This window comes from Vipera ursinii (assembly GCF_947247035.1).
Source record: "Vipera ursinii genome assembly, chromosome: 4".
In the NCBI taxonomy this organism is placed as follows: Eukaryota; Metazoa; Chordata; class Lepidosauria; order Squamata; family Viperidae; genus Vipera; species Vipera ursinii.
In genome coordinates, this window is record NC_139514.1 from 66,650,535 (window position 1) to 66,668,415 (window position 17,881).

General features: G+C 38.5%; 1 protein-coding gene across 3 annotated transcripts in view; it reads left to right on the plus strand.

The window, feature by feature from the left end:
• The window catches only part of SH3KBP1 (SH3 domain containing kinase binding protein 1), a 147,477-nt gene extending 130,037 nt beyond the window's left edge, over positions 1 to 17,440 (plus strand). For all 3 annotated transcript variants that reach the window (XM_083362944.1, XM_083362945.1, XM_083362946.1), the window contains 5 exons: positions 5,172 to 5,281; positions 6,838 to 6,963; positions 11,506 to 11,771; positions 12,991 to 13,054; positions 13,793 to 17,440. In XM_083362944.1, coding sequence (XP_083219070.1) covers positions 5,172 to 5,281; positions 6,838 to 6,963; positions 11,506 to 11,771; positions 12,991 to 13,054; positions 13,793 to 13,834 — 608 coding nt within the window. In that variant the 3' untranslated portion in view covers positions 13,835 to 17,440. The remainder of the gene's footprint in view (positions 1 to 5,171; positions 5,282 to 6,837; positions 6,964 to 11,505; positions 11,772 to 12,990; positions 13,055 to 13,792) is intronic.
• The last annotated feature ends 441 nt before the right edge of the window (positions 17,441 to 17,881 follow it).

Consider the following 17,881-nt stretch of genomic DNA (forward strand, 5'->3'; position numbering starts at 1 on the left):
TGCCTGGGTGTCCTTCATGTAAAATGTGTAATGTTTGGTCTATGTTTTTCTCTGGTATGATGACCCTATTTCCCCACAGTAGGCATCCTCTATGTGTTGAGATCTCGTTTTTTCTGTTAAAATATGGTTGGAATTGGGTTTGTGGGTTTTGAGCTGGCCACCCTGTTGTGGCCCATTTGAGGACTCTGGTGAGTACTTTATCTTTAGCTGAATTACTGGCTATAATGTTTGCAGTCAAGGGGCATTCTGGAAGTTGGGATATTGCTAAAATCTGACCGGCAGGGGCTGGGTCTGAGTCTATGTTTTTCATGGGTAGTCTGCTGAGGCAGTCAGCGTGTCCTAATTCTTTACCTGGTTTATGTATTAGTTGATAGGAATAGGCTGCTAAGAATGTTGACCATCGTAATATTCTCGGAGAGAGAATTTGTGGAGTAGTTTTATTCCAAGTGAATATGCCTAGCAGGGGCTTGTGATCCGTAAATATAGTAAATGGTCTTCCATACAAATAGTCGTGAAATTTTTTGACCCCTGCTACTATCGCTAGGGCTTCCCTGTCTATTTGTGCGTAGTTTCTTTCAGCTTTGGTCAGAGTGCGTGAATAGAAGGCTATGGGTCTTTGTGTACCGTCCTTGAATAGGTGACTTAACACAGCCCCGATTCCATAGGGAGAGGCATCACAAGCGATGCCTATAGGGGTGTCTTCTCTGAAAAGGGTGATAGTTGAGCTGTGACAGATAATCTTTTTTAACGATTGGAAACTATTTTCATGTTCCTTGGTCCAGGACCAAGCTGTGCCCTTGTCCAGGAGCCTATGCAGAGGCTCCGCAATAGTTGCTTTATGGGGGATGAAGGCATGGTAAAAGTTTAATAATCCTAAAAAGGATTGAAGCTCTTGCTTATTCCTAGGGCTGGGTGCGGTTTGAACAGCCTTTAGTTTATCTGTGGTGGGGTGGATGCCCTGGCTGTCAATTTTGTACCCTAGGAATTCTGTAGATGTGACTCCAATAGAGCACTTTTCACGCTTAAGTTTGAGGCCGGCTTTTCTGAGCCGGCTCAGCACAGCTGACAGCCTGTCAGCTAAGCTAGCTTCGTTTTCCCCGGCGATGAGAACATCGTCGAAATAGGGGCAGACCCCGGGTATTCCCTTCAGGGTCTTCTCCATGATACCCTGAAAGATACCCGGGGCTGCCGATATGCCGAATTGGAGCCTCTTTACTTTAAAGGCACCGCGGTGGGTGACAATAGTCTGAGCTTCCGCGGTGTCGTCAGTGACAGGCAGTTGCAAATACGCCTGCGTGAGATCAAGTTTGGCGAAAATGGCGCCAGAGCGGATGGAAGCAAATACGTCCCTTACCGCTGGCACCGGGTAAGCATGGGGGCTGAGGGCTAAGTTGAGTGTCGCCTTATAGTCTGCGCACACTCTCACGTCACCATTAGGTTTAATTGGGGTGACAATAGGGGTCTCCCATGTTCCCCCCTCTGTTGGCTCCAGCACCCCTAGTCCTATGAGGCGATCAAGTTCGTTTTCAATTTTTTCTTTAAGGGCAAAGGGTACCCTCCTAGCTCTTATTTTAATTGGTTGGATTGCTGGATTTAGCTGCAAGGAAATGGGGGGACCGGTATACTTTCCTAAAGTGCCATCGAAGACGTCGGCATACTTGTCGCAAACGGCTTCCAGGCTGGGTGCTTGAATGGTATTTACCCCCGTTAAGGCGATTCCTAGTGGGCCGAACCAGTTTAGCCCTATCAAGTTGGTACGGTTCCCTGGCGTAACTAAAACCTCTAAGGGACCCTGGAACCCCTTATACTGCACTACGACCTTAGCTCTCCCTTCCAGAGGAATGGGGATTTTCTGGAAATCAGCTAGGTGAACCTGGGTTTGTCTTAGGGGAATTTGTTCTTGGCCTTGCTGACAGATCTCCTGGTATGTTGTTAGCGAAATTAAGGAGACTGCTGACCCTGAGTCCACTTCCATGTGGCAGGGCACCCCCTGAATTTTGACCCAAATCTTAACTTTGGAGCTTATGCTGTTTACCCTGTCAATTGTCTCTACCAGGGGCCCTGGTGGGGTTTTTCTGCTGGCCTGGGCAGCCGGCCTACCTGGGGAGTTTGTCTCCACATCATTGATGTTGTCCCGGCCCTTGCTGCGGCACACCGGCTTGATGTGGCCAGTCTTCCCACAATTGTGGCATTTTGCGTTTCTAAAGCGGCAGCTTCCTCGGGCATGATTGCCCCCGCAGCTGGCACAGGCGGCTCGTTGCTCGTAACGCGGTGGCGGCGGAGGGGGGTTCCTGGACCTACGGCGGTCCGACTTGTCGCCTCTCCTCGGCTGCCGGCGCTCCATTCTGCGCTGCAGGGCTTCTCCATCGGTGAAATCCACCGACTCTCCGCTGTCGCTGAAGGTTGCGCTTTCTTGATAGACGGTCGTGGGGCTCTCTGGGGTCGTGTTTGCCGGCTTCTTCTTGTGGCTGTGCTCGTAAGCCATGATCTCTCTGGTCAGCTCTGCCAGGCTCATGTCAGGTTTGGATGTTAGTTTCTTCTGTAGCCTCTCGTCCCTCAGACCGATCACCACCTGGTCTCTGATGCGGTCTTCCAGGTCGGGGAAACAGCAGTTCCGTGCGGCGTGTCTGACCCCGGCGATGAACTCGTTAGCGGGCTCGTCCGGCCGTTGTTTCTGTTGGGCGAATTGCACCCGCCAGTACAGTTCTGAACGAGCCGGCATGTAGTACTTGTTCAGCTGGTCCACCAGGTCCGCGTAGGAGACTTCTGTGATGGGCACCGGGCTGAACAAGCCGACGGCTGCATCGTACACTGGAGGTCCGCTGATGTACAGCAGAGCGGCGGCCTTTGCTCTGTCGTCAGTGATTTTACTGACGAGGAGGAATCCCTCGACCTGGCCAAGGTGTGATTGCCATCTCTCGGGATGGCAGGTATCGAATTCCCTCACACGGCCGAAGTTTGCCATGTCGTCCGGTCCTGGGTTGCTCCGATGGAAGTTAAAACTTCCGTGACAGCTCTTGCCGGGAACTCTCTTCCTCGGCCGTGACTTCAGCTCCGGAGCGATCCCACCTTCGTCGCCAGTGAAGTAGCCTAAGGACCACTCGGGACGACAGGCTAGTTAACAACAGGTTTATTAAGAGCAAGGCAAACACAGAATAACTTGTCCGGCTTTTATAGCCGGCAGCTGGTAGCGAGAACCAATCAGATGTGTTTAATTTGGCGCCGTGTCACACAGGGACCAATCCGCACCGTCTTCTGTTGACAGCTCCGGCTTCCGCATGGTTGGTGTTTTGACAGCCGCGAGCTGTCAGTGGTTGCGCCTGCGCTGTGCGGTGGACGCTTTGACAGCTCAGGCTTCCTCATGGTCCGGAGTTTGACAGCCGCGAGCTGTCAGTGGTGGCGCCTGCGCTGTGCGGGGAACTTTGACAGCTGTCAAAGTTCCCGCGTGTTTTCCTGTCAGACGGCTTCTTTAGTTTATACCTTGTCGATGAATTATTGTTGAACTGTTTACATATATATCACACCTTCCTCCCCTATTTTCCCCACAAAAGGGGGGTTAGCTTGAGAGAAAAGGACTGGCTCAAAGTCACCCAATTGGCTTTTATGGCTAAGGCAGGACTTGAACTCACAATCTCCCACTTTCTTGCCTGATGCCTTAATCATTACACCAAACTGGCTCCCAGGTATTAGGGCTCCCAAGTATTAGGGACCAGTTAAGTGGGAATTACCTTCTGCTGTATAATAAATATATAGTTTGTGTATTTTATTTTTTCCTTTTATGGTTTATTATATGCCACCCAAAGTCACACTATTTGAGTTTGGTAGCCTTAGAAATCTTTTAAATTAAAAAGCAGCATTAACACTAACACCATAATACATCTGAATGGAATACAAGAGATCCTAAGCAAACAAATATGAAACAGGTTATATCTATGGATTACTTTGTGCTCCATCATTCTGAGCTGGCAAATTGTGACAGTACCAAAGCAAAATGTTTCTTGAAGATTATTAATCAGAGGCTAATCAGCAAGACAAATTTAATTAGAGATTCTTTAAATGCATTTTTATATTACCTTATCTTTGCAAGAATGAGCTTATAACCTCATTTTTGGGCAGGGTCAAAAATACAGTGGCAAGATTTCGGTAACAGATCTATGGAAAGAATTATTGTTTTCATTGGGAAAAAAGGAAACAATTATAAATCCTAACTAGACATTTTCAAAAGTGAAGCTATTATTGAAATTTTAATCTATTACATAAGAGTATGGAAAGAGGAGTTAATGGAAACAATAGCAATTTTAAAATTAAAATGTGAATTTCATTTACTTTTATATTTTGTAAGTGCTTGAAATTCTGAACTATTTCTCATCGTTTCTTCTAAAATGCTATTAAATTAATAAATAATCTTACTGCAATATTAGATTTAAAACATGCATATGTTTCATTATAACAATTATTTTTAAATATCTACTTAGGAATAAAACTGGAGGTATATCTTATTTTATCTGTTCTTAATTTAGATGAAATCCAGTTTAATAACACTTTTATTATCTCTAAATAAATTACAGGTAATCCTTGACTCACGACTACAATTGAGTCCAAAATTTCTTTTGCTAAAGTTAAGTGAGTTTTGCCCCATTTTACAACCTTTCTTACTACAGTTGTTAAGTGAATCACTGTGATGTTAAGTTAGTAACATGGTTGTTAAATGTTTGACTTTGTCAGGTTACAAAAGGTGATCACATGACCCCAGAACACTGAAACCATCATAAATAAGAATCAGTTGGCAAGCATCTAAATTTTGCTCATGTGACCATGGGGATGCCGCAACGGTTGTAAAAGTGAAAAACGGTCATAAGTCACTTTTTTCAGTCCTGTTGTAACTTTGAACTGTCAGTGAACGAACGGTTGTAAGTCAAGGACTACCTGTATTTAAATTAGTTTTCAAATACTTTATTATCTAATGGTTTTCAGATGTATAATGTTTAGCATTAACTAAAGATCGGACAGAAATATTTTCTTTAAAATAAATAAATACTTACAGATGCCGCCCTATGTCTCACTTTGATAATATTAAAGTAATGCAAAATAATATAGAAATTAAATTTTAAAAGTTTCTTCATAGTATTTGTAATATTAATATATTTGCCTGTCTTTCATGTTTTTTTAAGATTTGGAAGGGTTTGATTCCATAGTACCAGTTGCAGAGAAGCTCAGCCATCCAACTACTACAAGACCAAAAGCTACTGGTAGAAGGCCTCCATCACAGTCATTCACATCTGTAAGTAGCATCTGCTTATTTTAACTTCCTATATGGCATTCTTAATTAGTTTTTTATTCATAATACAAATAGTCCTCAGTTTACAAGGATAATTGGGACCAGAATTACTGTTGCTAAGCAACACTTGCATACAACATGACATCACATGACTGAGGCACTTAGTGACTGCGGTTCTGACATTTTTGTCTGCTATTGTTAAATGAGGACCACATAGGCATTAAGTGGAGAACTCACATGACTGCAACATCTGTCTTCCTAACAGTTTCCCCAATGATTTTATTTGTGGGATGCTGGCAGGAATGTTGGAAATTACAGTAAATGACTATGGTTTGCTGTGACACTGTAATTGTGAGCTAAGTTCCGAAGACCTGGATCACAATCACATGACCACAACGAAACTGTGGGTCATAAATCCCCCTCTTTCAGTAGCATCACAAGTTCTCACCATTACTGAATGAATGGACATAAACCAAGGACTACTTGTAGGGATTAGACTAATTTTCATCTGTTGTCCATCTCAAAACTGCCAAGAAATCATGTTGTCAGTTTTCAATAATCATGGTCTAAGGCAGGGCTTTTCAACTGGTGGTATGCAACTATCCTGGGGAGGGGAATGAGCTGAAGCGGCCGCAGTGCACACCCGGAGGAAAAAAGGAGGAGAGGGGAGAGGAGAGGTTATAAAAGGAGGAGGTTTTGGTGGAAGAGGGAGAGAAAAAAAAAACACAGCTTTGGGAAGAGGAGTCAGATGGACCTGCACCAAAGAGAAAAGGAGGAGGAGAGGATATAATACAATGTCAAACACAAGGCCCATGGGCGACATCTGGCCTGCAAAGTGGCCTGCCGGGCCGCCCTAAAAACAGTGATGACAGAAGATTTTGGACTATAGGTAGTCCTCAACTTACAACAGTTCATTTAGTGATGGTTCAGTTACAACAGCATTGGAAAAAGTGACTTAATGACCATTTTTTTCACACCTATGACTATTCCAACACCCCCAGGGTCACGTGATCAAAATTCAAATGCTTGGCAACTGGTTCATATTTATGACAGGGTCTGAGATTACATTTTGTGACCTTTTGACAAGCAAAGTCAATGGGGTAGGCAGATTCATTTAACATCCATGTTATTAACTTAACAGCTGCAGTGATTCACTTAACAATTGTGGCAAGAAAGGTCATAAAATGGAACAAATCTCACTTTATTAGCTGTTTCATTTAGCAACAGACATTTTGGCCTCATTTGTGGTCATAAGTTGAGGACTACCAGTGCTGGATGGGATTTATTTTCAGTAGTTTGGTAGTGATTTGATGGAAACAGTTCATAGTTGGAAGGCTACATCAGTGTCTTGCCACAGTCAATGTTAGTAAGTATGCAACTAATGAGAAAGTACGTGAGGTGTAACTAACAGGATTATTTTTGTTTTCAAGATTAATTACAATTACATTTACAACAAATAGTTATTTTTGTTTTCAGATTAATTACAGCAATACTGAAATGTTATAGAGTAAGTGCATGTTTTGAATACTTGAAAATAAAAGAATATATTATTTCCACAGTCTTCACTTTCTAGTCCTGATTTTTTTGATTCACCAAGTCCTGAAGATGAGAAAGAAGAACAAGTTTCCCTACCACATAAAGTAGCTGAGCCATTAAAGAAAGCAAAGACTGTTACAATTTCACTTGTAAGTTACTTAAGGTATATGTAACATTCAACAAGGGTGGTACCTATGGTTCTTAATGTAGCATTATATTATTATTTTATAGACAAAAATGTGAAATGACAGCTGCCAGTTCTTCAGTGATGTTGGCCTTCATATGCATTAGGTTCTTCTCAAGAACCTAGGATGTCTTGATGTATTAGCATAGTATTTGTGCAAATCCAAGCACTCTGGTCTTTTGTAATTGACAGATGAAAATTGTGAATTTTCTAAATACCATCCAAGATTTTTTGGCATGGCACCCAGTGTCTACTGGGACCACCATGGCCAATTTATGTTGTAATTTTTCAATTTCAATTTTCAGATCTTTACACTTAGTGATGTCCTCCAAGTCTTAGTCTTCTATTTTTCTATTGTCTGCTATTTCTACATCAATTATCCACACTTTCTTCTTTTCAATGACTTTTATATCTGTTGTGTTATGAGACTTTATAGGTTTTTATTTGGAAATCCCAAGATGGTTTAACTTGCTCAGTTTTTACTACTTTTTCAACTACATGTTCCCATCAATTTTTCATTACTGGTACAGGATAATTTTTACAGATGTTCCAGTAAATCATTTTGATGATTGTGTTATCTTTCTTTATAATCAGTTTGCATGGTCTTCTTGCAAAAGCTATGATCTACTGTTTCTTCTGCTTCTTTGCACAATCGGTATAGGTAATCCCCGAGCTACAAGCATTCACTTAACACTTGTTTGAAGTTACGGGATAAGCGCCCCCTAGTGCTTACGAGCAAGTCCTGAAATTACGAATATTGCAGCACCATGGCAGTCGTTCACCCTTACAAGTGACCGCAGAGGCTCTGCAACATTTACCCTGGTTATTGCCTCCCTCCCCACCCCTGCCCTGGGTCTCCCTAGCCCTTCAGTACTCATACTGTGAAGCTCAAGATCCTTCACTTTCTTGGCTGCTCCAGGCCTTTGGTGAGTTTGCAAGATCATGCAAAATCAGTGGCATGAGATCTCACGATACTGATCTTGCATGATCTCATGGTACCTTAGGCCTCTGTTCTTTGCAACAGAGAACAGAACCAAAGCTGGGGGATGTTTTCACGTGCCTATGGAGGCTGGATCGTGACATCAGAGGTCTTTTCCAGGCTGCTGCCGCCCGGATCTGAGGCCGGGGGACGCTTCTGCGGCTCTCCAGCGACCTGATCCAAGTGCCGGCAGCCTTCTTTAGGCTGCTGCTGCCCAGATCTGAAGCTGAGAGACACTTCCACAGCCCTCCAGCAGCCCATGTCTGGTGTCAGTGGCCTGGAGAAGGCCTCTGGCATCCCACAGCCTCAGATCCAGGCAGCAGCAGGAACCATGGCAAAGAGGAGATGGATCTTTTGAAGGTGAGTCTGGTGCCGCAGGAAGGAGGGGGAAGCATGAAGTATCTTAGTGGGTCAGGGAGGCTTTGGGGGCCTGTACCATCACTAGGCCCTCTATGGCCTTCCCCACCCTGAGATATCTCATGTGCACTTAAGAGCCGTTTTAACAAGCAAGGGAGTGATCTTCTTTGAGGTACGAGATGCACTCTGAGTTTTCGAGTTATGAGTGGAATGGGCAGGCTCCATTACACTCATAACTCTAAGACTACCTGTACTTTATCATTTAATATTTTTTTCAATCCTAGCCTTGATTATATTTATTTGAATATCTTGCTCTTGCATAACCAAAATCACGCCTTGTTTCTTTTGTTAATGTTCCAATTATAAGCAATTGTCAAGATTTATTTTTATCCATTTCCCTCCAACCTTTTGTAGAAATTGACCATGTAATCCTTTTCCTTTCCTGCATTCTATCCATGTTTTGATTACATAATTATATTTAAAAAAATCATGTACATGTACAAACCTACAATTTTTAACTTGTGTCAGTTGTTGACTTTTTTACATAATTTGCCAATTTATGCTTTTCTTCTTCAACAATTAGTTCGTGAACCTCTGCCTTCATTTCTGTGGGCAGGTATAACTATCAATATCACTATGGAGATGTAATGCATAGTGAATAGTCATCAGCTTTTTTGTTTTTTGATCCAAACAGTCCAGTTCACCTTGTGTCCAGTTAATAATTAAAGTACAGTATCATATTACAGCCCTGGCCCAGGTATTGATGTCTTTGGTGATGTTACCACCATTTAATTTTATCTTTAGCACTTTTCGCACTCTTTGGATGTGTTCTGTACTAATCATATTTTTACTTGTTCACATTTGATGTTATCCAACTGTAAAATGTAGGCTTCATTCTGATGGCTCCTGATGGGTTAGCCATTCAACATTTCAATTCCATTACTGATTATGATTTTTCCCCAACTTATTGCTACTGTGGCACATCTCTCTAGGCCAAATTCATTGCTATATCTGTGCTTGTCTTACTATATATCTAAATGTTTGTTAGTGATTGGATTTTGATATATATATAATGAAATATGATAATTATAATAATATATGATAGTATAGCATAGCACAGACATCACAGCACAGTATAATGTATGGGCATTCTACTGTTAGATTCCCAGTCTAAGATTAGTGGAAACGTAATTAAGTTTGAAACAAGGATTTAAACATTATTAAGTTAGCGTCTAAAATATAGGGAGTTCCAACCAGCATGGGGTTTTGTTTTGTTTTGTTGAGAAATTAAGATGTTCAGGTCTGATCAATTCAGTATGTCCAGATTTTGAGAAATCCTTTAGGTATCACTTTGAGAGCACCAGTTGCAATTGACATAACAGTGAATTTCTTTTTCCAGAAACTTTCAATTATTATTATTATGGTCACAAAGTCAGCAGCCAGATGTTTAAACTGGATTTGGCATTTTTATCCACCTATCAAGTCCTTCCCAAGGATCTTGAATAGGCAGATATTGCTTGATGGTGTTAAAGGCATTGTCACAGGAAGTAAGCTGTTCCAAGTGAAGCTCCCTTTTGAAATTGACTGGTGGTGATTTTGTCAATATTATTATTATATTGAGGCACAATTAACATAAACATTAAGCAGTTAATATACATTCTAGTTTCTATATTCCATTCTTCACTAACCAAACATTCTCCAAATTTGTTGGGACAAGAGTTCCCAGCATTCCCGGTGAACATGGAAACTGGAATCCTAGCACCATCTGTAAGGTGTTAAACTGGAGAATATTACTGTAGATTTTCAACTTCTGATTCCAACAATTCTTCCACCTCCCAAATAAGATGAAGCAAAAACAAAAAAATCACGTGCATCTTGACTGAATCAAATCCTATATCATCTTCATGCTTTTCTCTTTCAGAATACAAGGAATCTTAATAAAACCATGACAATTTATTCAAGATTTGCTATTCTTCCAACTCTACTGCAGCCACTTATGAAAGAGAAGAACCACTGTAGAACTAGATAGCTTACCATTAACCTTGGTAGGAAATATAAAAAGATTGATTGCTATGGAGAAGTCAAGTAGGACAAATATTATTGACCAGAGTGACCATTGCCTTTTTTGTCCCATGTCCAGACCTTATTTCTGGCTGAAAGTGGGCTCTTTTTATCAATTTCATTTACGGTATATCACATCCTTCAAAAGATGGCTAAAGACAGAATGGTAATTGATTAATATAGCTCAACACTGAAAAGGCATATTTAGGAAGGGACTGTACTATTGTCTCTCCTTCAAGTAGACAAAACAAATTATATAGCAAGCAAAATGTTGTCGCCCAAGATAACTGAGAACAGAAATTTTCTGCTCAGGTAGACATTGATTGTTGCTTTTTTCAAATGAATAGAATCCATTCACATTGAATTTCTCTTGAGTTAAATTATAGATTTCAATTTTATGCTTAGCTGGCAGGCAAATATTTCTTTTCATGTTGCAATTATTTTTTCCTTAAAATCTTAGTTTCTGTGTTTTGTACACTTATCTTTACAATTTTCTATAACTGTGGAATGATAGTTCCAGAAGCATAGTAAGGTAATAAGAATAGAAAGTACCGTACTCTTTATTCATCTTCAGATTCCTGAAAAATATGTTTAACATACAACATGGAGATTACTGGGATTGAAACTTAGAATTTATTATTGTAAAGCATGTTCTTCACATTCATTTTATACTTTCTTCAATTACAAAAGTCAAACAACTGTGGAATGGTAGTTCTAAAGCATCTCTGCTGCAAAATGGTTAGCTAAATTCGATAGCTTAAAAGAAAAACCCCAATGTCATGCCTTAATTTTTATTTCTACTATTAATTTTTATTTCTACTAGAAACAAGACATATTCTTTTTTCATATTCTCATTTTTCCCCTTCTTTTTTTGGCATTCTTTTGAGGCAGAAAAAGCAATTCAGAATGAAGTCGCCCAACATTCTCATGGTCGATTGTCTGCCTCAATATCATGCTTGCTTGTTGATAAAACAATAATTAGAATTGTGAGAAAATTACACTGTCTCTTTTATGACCATCTAAAGTAGTTGAAACAAGACACAGCTGGATAATTATAGCTTGCTGATCCAAATACATGGTTTCCAAATGTTTTTGTTATCTGTTTCACAGGTGTCCGATAACAAAGCTTCTTTGCCTACAAAGCCAGGAGGTATAACAAGTGGAAGTGCTTTATCTTCATCCTTATCTTCTTCATCTGTACTTCATCCGGCTGCAGTAGGAACCACAGGTCACAGGTCAAATTCCCCTTCTTTGTTCAGTACTGAAGGAAAGCTAAAGACTGATCACTCAAGCGAAGGTGAAGCAGCTTTGGAAGAACTAAGGTTACAAGTTAAAGAGCTACGCACTATCATTGAAACAATGAAAGACCAGCAGAAGTGAGTGTTCCAATATTTTTCCTTGTATTAATCAGGTAGCACAATATGAGTTTTTGTTGTTGTTAATTCCCTTAACTTTATCAGTGAACTTGTTCAACTGTATCTTTTTCAGTTAGGCTGTTAGATAAAAATAGAACTGCAGGCAAAGACTATAAATTTAAGACTTTCACAGCTGTATTCCACAGCATAATTTTTCTGTTTATTACAGTTTTGTATTATCTCCTGTATTAAACTATTTGACCTTACACAGCATACAAAAAGAAAAACAAAAGCTGTACTTAATTAATGCAAAATATGCAAAATAACCTATAAATAATATATAAAAATATTAAAGGTGAGAAATAAATAAGCAATAAATAAATAAGGATTTAATCAGTGTACTTCAGATTTTTTCATATCCCAACTTGCATCTAACATCTCTGGACAGAAGTGAATGGTGGAGAATTTACATTATTAAATTATATTGAATTTGTATTATTTTATCATTATTGTGGCTATAAGTACAGGACTGTCAGAAAAAAAACTTTCTCCAACCTGGGATCAACTAAATGTTTTACTCTGGAAAGTAAATTAGGCACTTTCTCCCACCAATATTTTTATATACAGTATGTATTTAATTGTGGTATCCTCAAATGTGCTGATATATATCTTGTACATAATTGTTGCCATTGTTGGCTGCCTAACAGCATTTTCAGCATTTGTAAATACTAATTGATCTTAAAGTTTAAGGCTGAATTTAAACATTATTGATATACTGGAAAGAAAATGAAAGTTCTATTTGCCAATTTTTTAAATATGTACATAGAATTGTTCTAATTCTTACAAAATACTTAGAAATTAGAAAGCTGGTTAAAATTCCTATTTCCTGTAATTAATTATACATGTACTCAAGAACCAGAATGACTAAGTCAATTTTTGCATTTTTTTTTACATGATCTTAAAGGATTTTTGTGCTTCTTTTCGTGTCTGTTTGGGTTCATGATTAATTTAGCCTTTATTGAATATAGTACTAAAAATTCTTCTAAGTTCTGATTTCTGCAGTAAGGGCCAAGTAAAGTCTGAAATTGCATTAGAGAAGTTATATTTTAGGGGAAAAAAGTTAGAAAAATTTATAACTGGTATAATATAGTTACATTATAACTTATATTGATATGAACTGTGAAAAATGCATTGCTCCCTTGGAAATATAGTCATTAAAATTTTGTGGTTTTTTTCTTAGAAAAGAAATTAAGCAATTGCTGTCTGAATTAGATGAAGAAAAAAAGATTCGGCTACGGTTACAGGTGCTTGTATATGAATGAATAAATGAATCAGCTTTATAATTGAATGGACTTTTAATGAAACCTTGTATCTCATAATCCAATACGTTTTGTATAATATAAAACAATTTTTAATAAATAGGAAAAAGAGGAAATAAAACAGAAAAATATTGGAAGTTTTATAATTGCCAAGAAAATATTATCCAAAAGCATTTTGAGAGGCTTAAAAATCAGTAAAATTTAAGTCAGTGTTTCATTTGGATAAAACTTTCATCGTTGTATTATTTTCTAACCGATAGGACTTGTTTTCTATACAGAGAAAATATGTAGGTGTTTTCTGTATGCTTTTCTGGATAGGCAAATAATAGTTTTATAGAACAGTTTGTGTGGAAAACACAGCATGGGCAAATATTTTCAAAATTTCTTCCAATATTCCTTTTCCAAGCAGCTCCTTTAAACTAAAAAAGAAAAGAAAAATCTAGCCATGGATACCTTGTGTCAGATTTTCCCCTTATTATCTGTCTCCTTCCTAAAACTCTTTCAATATGCTCGTGATTTAAGTCAAACTAATATAAATGATTTCTCATTGTGGGGTTCCTGTTTTTGATATTGTGTCAGTTTATACATACTGATTTTATTTCCTTTAATAATTTCTCACATTAAATTATGTTGCATGTTGAACTGAACAGAGGATTAAAAGCGTGTGAATGCTTGATAAAATAACTAGTTGGCTGTAATTTAATCTGTGTTTCTTCTTTTTAGATGGAAATTAATGATATAAAGAAAGCTCTTCAATCAAAGTGAATTCTGGATGGAATGTTGTATTAATTCATAGTGACAGAGACTTAAGCCCCAAACAAAATAACTTTGTGCCAAATGATTAAAAGATCTGCCTACATTTCTTTGTTTGGACAACTAGCACAAGAATTTAATAGCACAACACAAATTCCAGTGAAGAACAAAATTTTTATGTGATACACTTTCTTGAGATGGCACTGGTTGTGACTGAAATTTTTCTTATTGTGCTAAAATCTTCTCTGCTTCACGTTCACAGGCAAATTGAAAACTCAGGCAGTTTAGTTCATAGTGGTACTATTTTAATGATATTTTCCATAAGTAAATTGTTTATCAGTTTACAGGTTTCATGAGTTAAGACTTTTTAAATTGTCTTTTGTCATAGACTCTTAAAATATTTGTATTGCATATATCCAGAAATGAATGTGGCTATTGGGTGAGGGGGGTTGTTTCTCTTAAAGCAGCTTAATGTGTGTTGTTTTAAATACAATTATTTATGCAATCTTATGTCCAAAAATTAACTACAAGCTGAATCATATGTTTGTGTACAAAGGGTATATTTAAAAAGAAAAATCTGGTCTTTGCAATGATTTGTGCCTTCTTTTGCCAAAAATGGATTGGAACTAGTTGTAGTCCAGAATTTAGAAATGTAGCTATCATAATGAGGCCTATTTATCCACTAGAGCCGGGGTGTCAAACTCAATTTCACTGAGGGCCGCATCAGCATTATGGTTACCCTCAAAGGGCCAGTGGCTGTCCCCTTCTCTCCTTCAGGCTTGCCTCACTGACATCTCCCTATTGCCTTCTCTTCCTCTTGCACTCCTCCTCCTTCCTGCCAAAACCCCTCCTTTTATATCCTCTCCTCTCCTCCCCCATGCGTTCACTCATTGCCTGGCTGGCCTTTTCACATAGTGCTCATCAGATGGAGGTGCGTGCAATGATTCTGGGGTCCCCGCTAAGCCCTGGCTGCCCCAGCTGACTCTTCCCCTGTAGACTGCATGTGGCTGCCAGCCACCCCCCCAAGGCTGCCGGAAGCCCCAATCAGCTGGAGCAGCGCACACCGATCCTGGGGCCTCAGCAAAGCCCCAGTAACACTGCAGCTCCAGCTGACTCTCCCCCAGGCCTGTCTGGTGCTGCACTTCAGCTCAACCCCCCCCCCAATACATACATACTCAAGTCACCTCCTCCTACTAGTCTGTTTGCAGGCCAGATCATGGGCCGGATCTGGCCTGTGGGCCTTGAGTTTGACATGTCTGCATGAGAGGTCAGTCTTTCAACATATTAACTGCTTGCTCATCAAAATCTTCAATTTTGATCTGATTTGATTCAGCTTGATGTAACAACCACACTGAGTTTGAGGCAGCTTTATTTTAACTAATATTGCATATTATGATTATTCTGAGAATTCACTTTGCTTAAAGTCACTCAAACACCCACTTTTATCTCCAATTTTGCACATCTTGGGTTGACAGAACAGGCATCATCTAAGAGCAAACAAGGATAAAATAAAAATTAACAAGAGAAAATTATATTATTATATGCAAAGAGAACTATGTGATATTAACCTCATTTAAACAATTGTAAGCCTGCAAATTTGGGATGAATGGTTTCTATACTGGCATCTTACCAAATGACTTATATCAAAGCAGTGTTTACATCTCTATACAGATAGTGAAGATTTCAGCTTTTAAAGGCAAAGGAATGTATATGTGTTTACATAATATATGTGTGATTTTTGAAAAGGACTTGTAACAAAATTATAGCTGGATTTCTTATTTTCATAGTACATTAATAGTGCAATCCTATGCATGTGTATTGGAATGGGTTTTGTTCAGTTCAGTAAAATATACTATCAGATAATGGTATGTAAGCTTGCAGCCTGATTTCACAATCCTAGTACCATTACTACATAACAAGCATTAAAAACAGTAAGACTCACATATAGATAAACATGCATTGGATTGCACTGAGTGTTCTTGAATAGCTGAGATATGTGTCCTGCTGAAATATCCATCTTTGGTTATATAATAGAATTCTAGTATTTCTCTTTTCATGGAGCTATGAAGTTTACATGAAATATCACACGGTGACTTTATCATATCAGATATAAACATTTAATATTTATCATTTAAATATCTACATTTAAAGTTGCTTCTATTTGTTATCAAATAGGAGACTTAAAAGTATTGCCATGACACCCAAAAGGTCCTACAATTGTGTTTATTCATATCAGGAAAGAACATTCAGACTAGAGATTTAATAATGCATCCAAATACTTGTATCAGTCATGTATATTTTTTTATTAACATTGATACAAGCACACTAATCAAAAATGTATCACTGTGATATCTTTCAGGATTTTAACATTAGGATTTATGTGTTAAAATGACCAAATCATCTTGATGAGTGTTTTACATTGAAGCATGAAAGTAAATCATGGAACTAATTTCTTTGTCCTCACAGCATTCATGTAATAAACCAGTGTTAGCCCTTATTGTTTTACAAAACAAACTTGATTTCCAGTCATAACCTAAGAGTGTAGGACATTGTGCTGTAACAAAGAGGTCTAGGCAGTGTTATAGTGTCATGATTTATAGACACTAGCTTAAATAATTAAAGTGGACAAAAGGCTGTAGGACCTTGAAACACCCCAAGTCCACGGTCATGGCAATTCTTTATCAGCATGCCATTCTGAATGCTTTTGTGGGAATAAGTATTTTTACATGCAAATGCATGTGTACCATGGAAATTGGTAGGAAAGATTAATAAAAATACTGTGAGATGGGGGGCTGATGAGGCATTATTATTGCAGCAAAGAAACTTTTCTTTTGCATCAGATATTGCTGTCCTAATGAATATTTTAGGAGGAATATTTGGTTTCTTTGTGTGTCCACATCGTTTTCCCTTGGATGTAGTAGTCTCTGTGTCATGGAATGTACTCGAGTGTAACTTCAACATGGCAGAAAGTAAAAATGATGAAATATGTTGGGCGTAATAATAATATATTTATTTTAAAAATGAAATTAAATAAAAGTTTTTGCCCTTGTTCTGCCAACATCTTGTCCCATCCTGTGAAGAGCAGGCCCAACATTGCCACTCAAAACCCAACTACAGCCTAGGAAAAAGTTGCACTGTTGAGATTCCAGTGTGAAGTGGACCCTGATTGTCTGGAAGTGTCTCTTGCATGACAACAGTTACTGAGCCTGAATCTAAGGCTGAACAGGCTCTGTCCCAGTTTTCTTATTAGACCTTTCTAGTTCTCTTAGAGGTTTTCTAGCAATAAAGATGTATAGCTACTAGCTTCAGCATTGTGGGAATCCAACAGGAGGACAAGTAGTGTTTCTAATTTATATATATTTGAAACTTGGAATAGTTTAATAGGGTTCTGATTTTATTCACTTGAAAAACTTACTGTGAATTGTTACAATATAGATTAAAAGTCAGAGCCTTGAAAACAAAGACGCTTTAAAATCTTATTTTAAAAAATGAGTTCAGCATTGATTGACCTGAAATCCGGGTTCTAATTCCTTTTTCTCTTTCTGTTATGTTGGTAAATTGTCATTTTATAAATCTGTATCAAGAGTCCCATGTATTGTGATTTGTAAAATAAGATTAAATGAGATTTTATGGAAATTCTTTGTTCAGTGCATTGATTTTTTTTTTGAACTGGAATATTTGGGTCAATATTAAGGGGGTGGAAATGACATTGCCATAGGTATGTATTACAGGCCACCCAATCAAACAGAGAAAATAGATGAAGTTTTTGCTAGTCAGTTAACTAAGATATGTAGGAAGCACATCACAACAGTAATTGCGGACCTTAAATACCTTGACATCAACTGGGAGAGAAACTGCACCAAGTGGAAGATCAAACAGATTCCTAACAAACCTAGCAGACACCTTTATCTCCCAAAAAGTAGAAAAGGGAAGTAGGGGATCATCCATATTAAACTTAATTCTCACTAACAGAGATGAAATGATAGAAAGTGTTGAACTAACAGGAACCTTTGGGGGGGGGTAATCATGCAATATTGGAATTCAACATTATGCAAACAC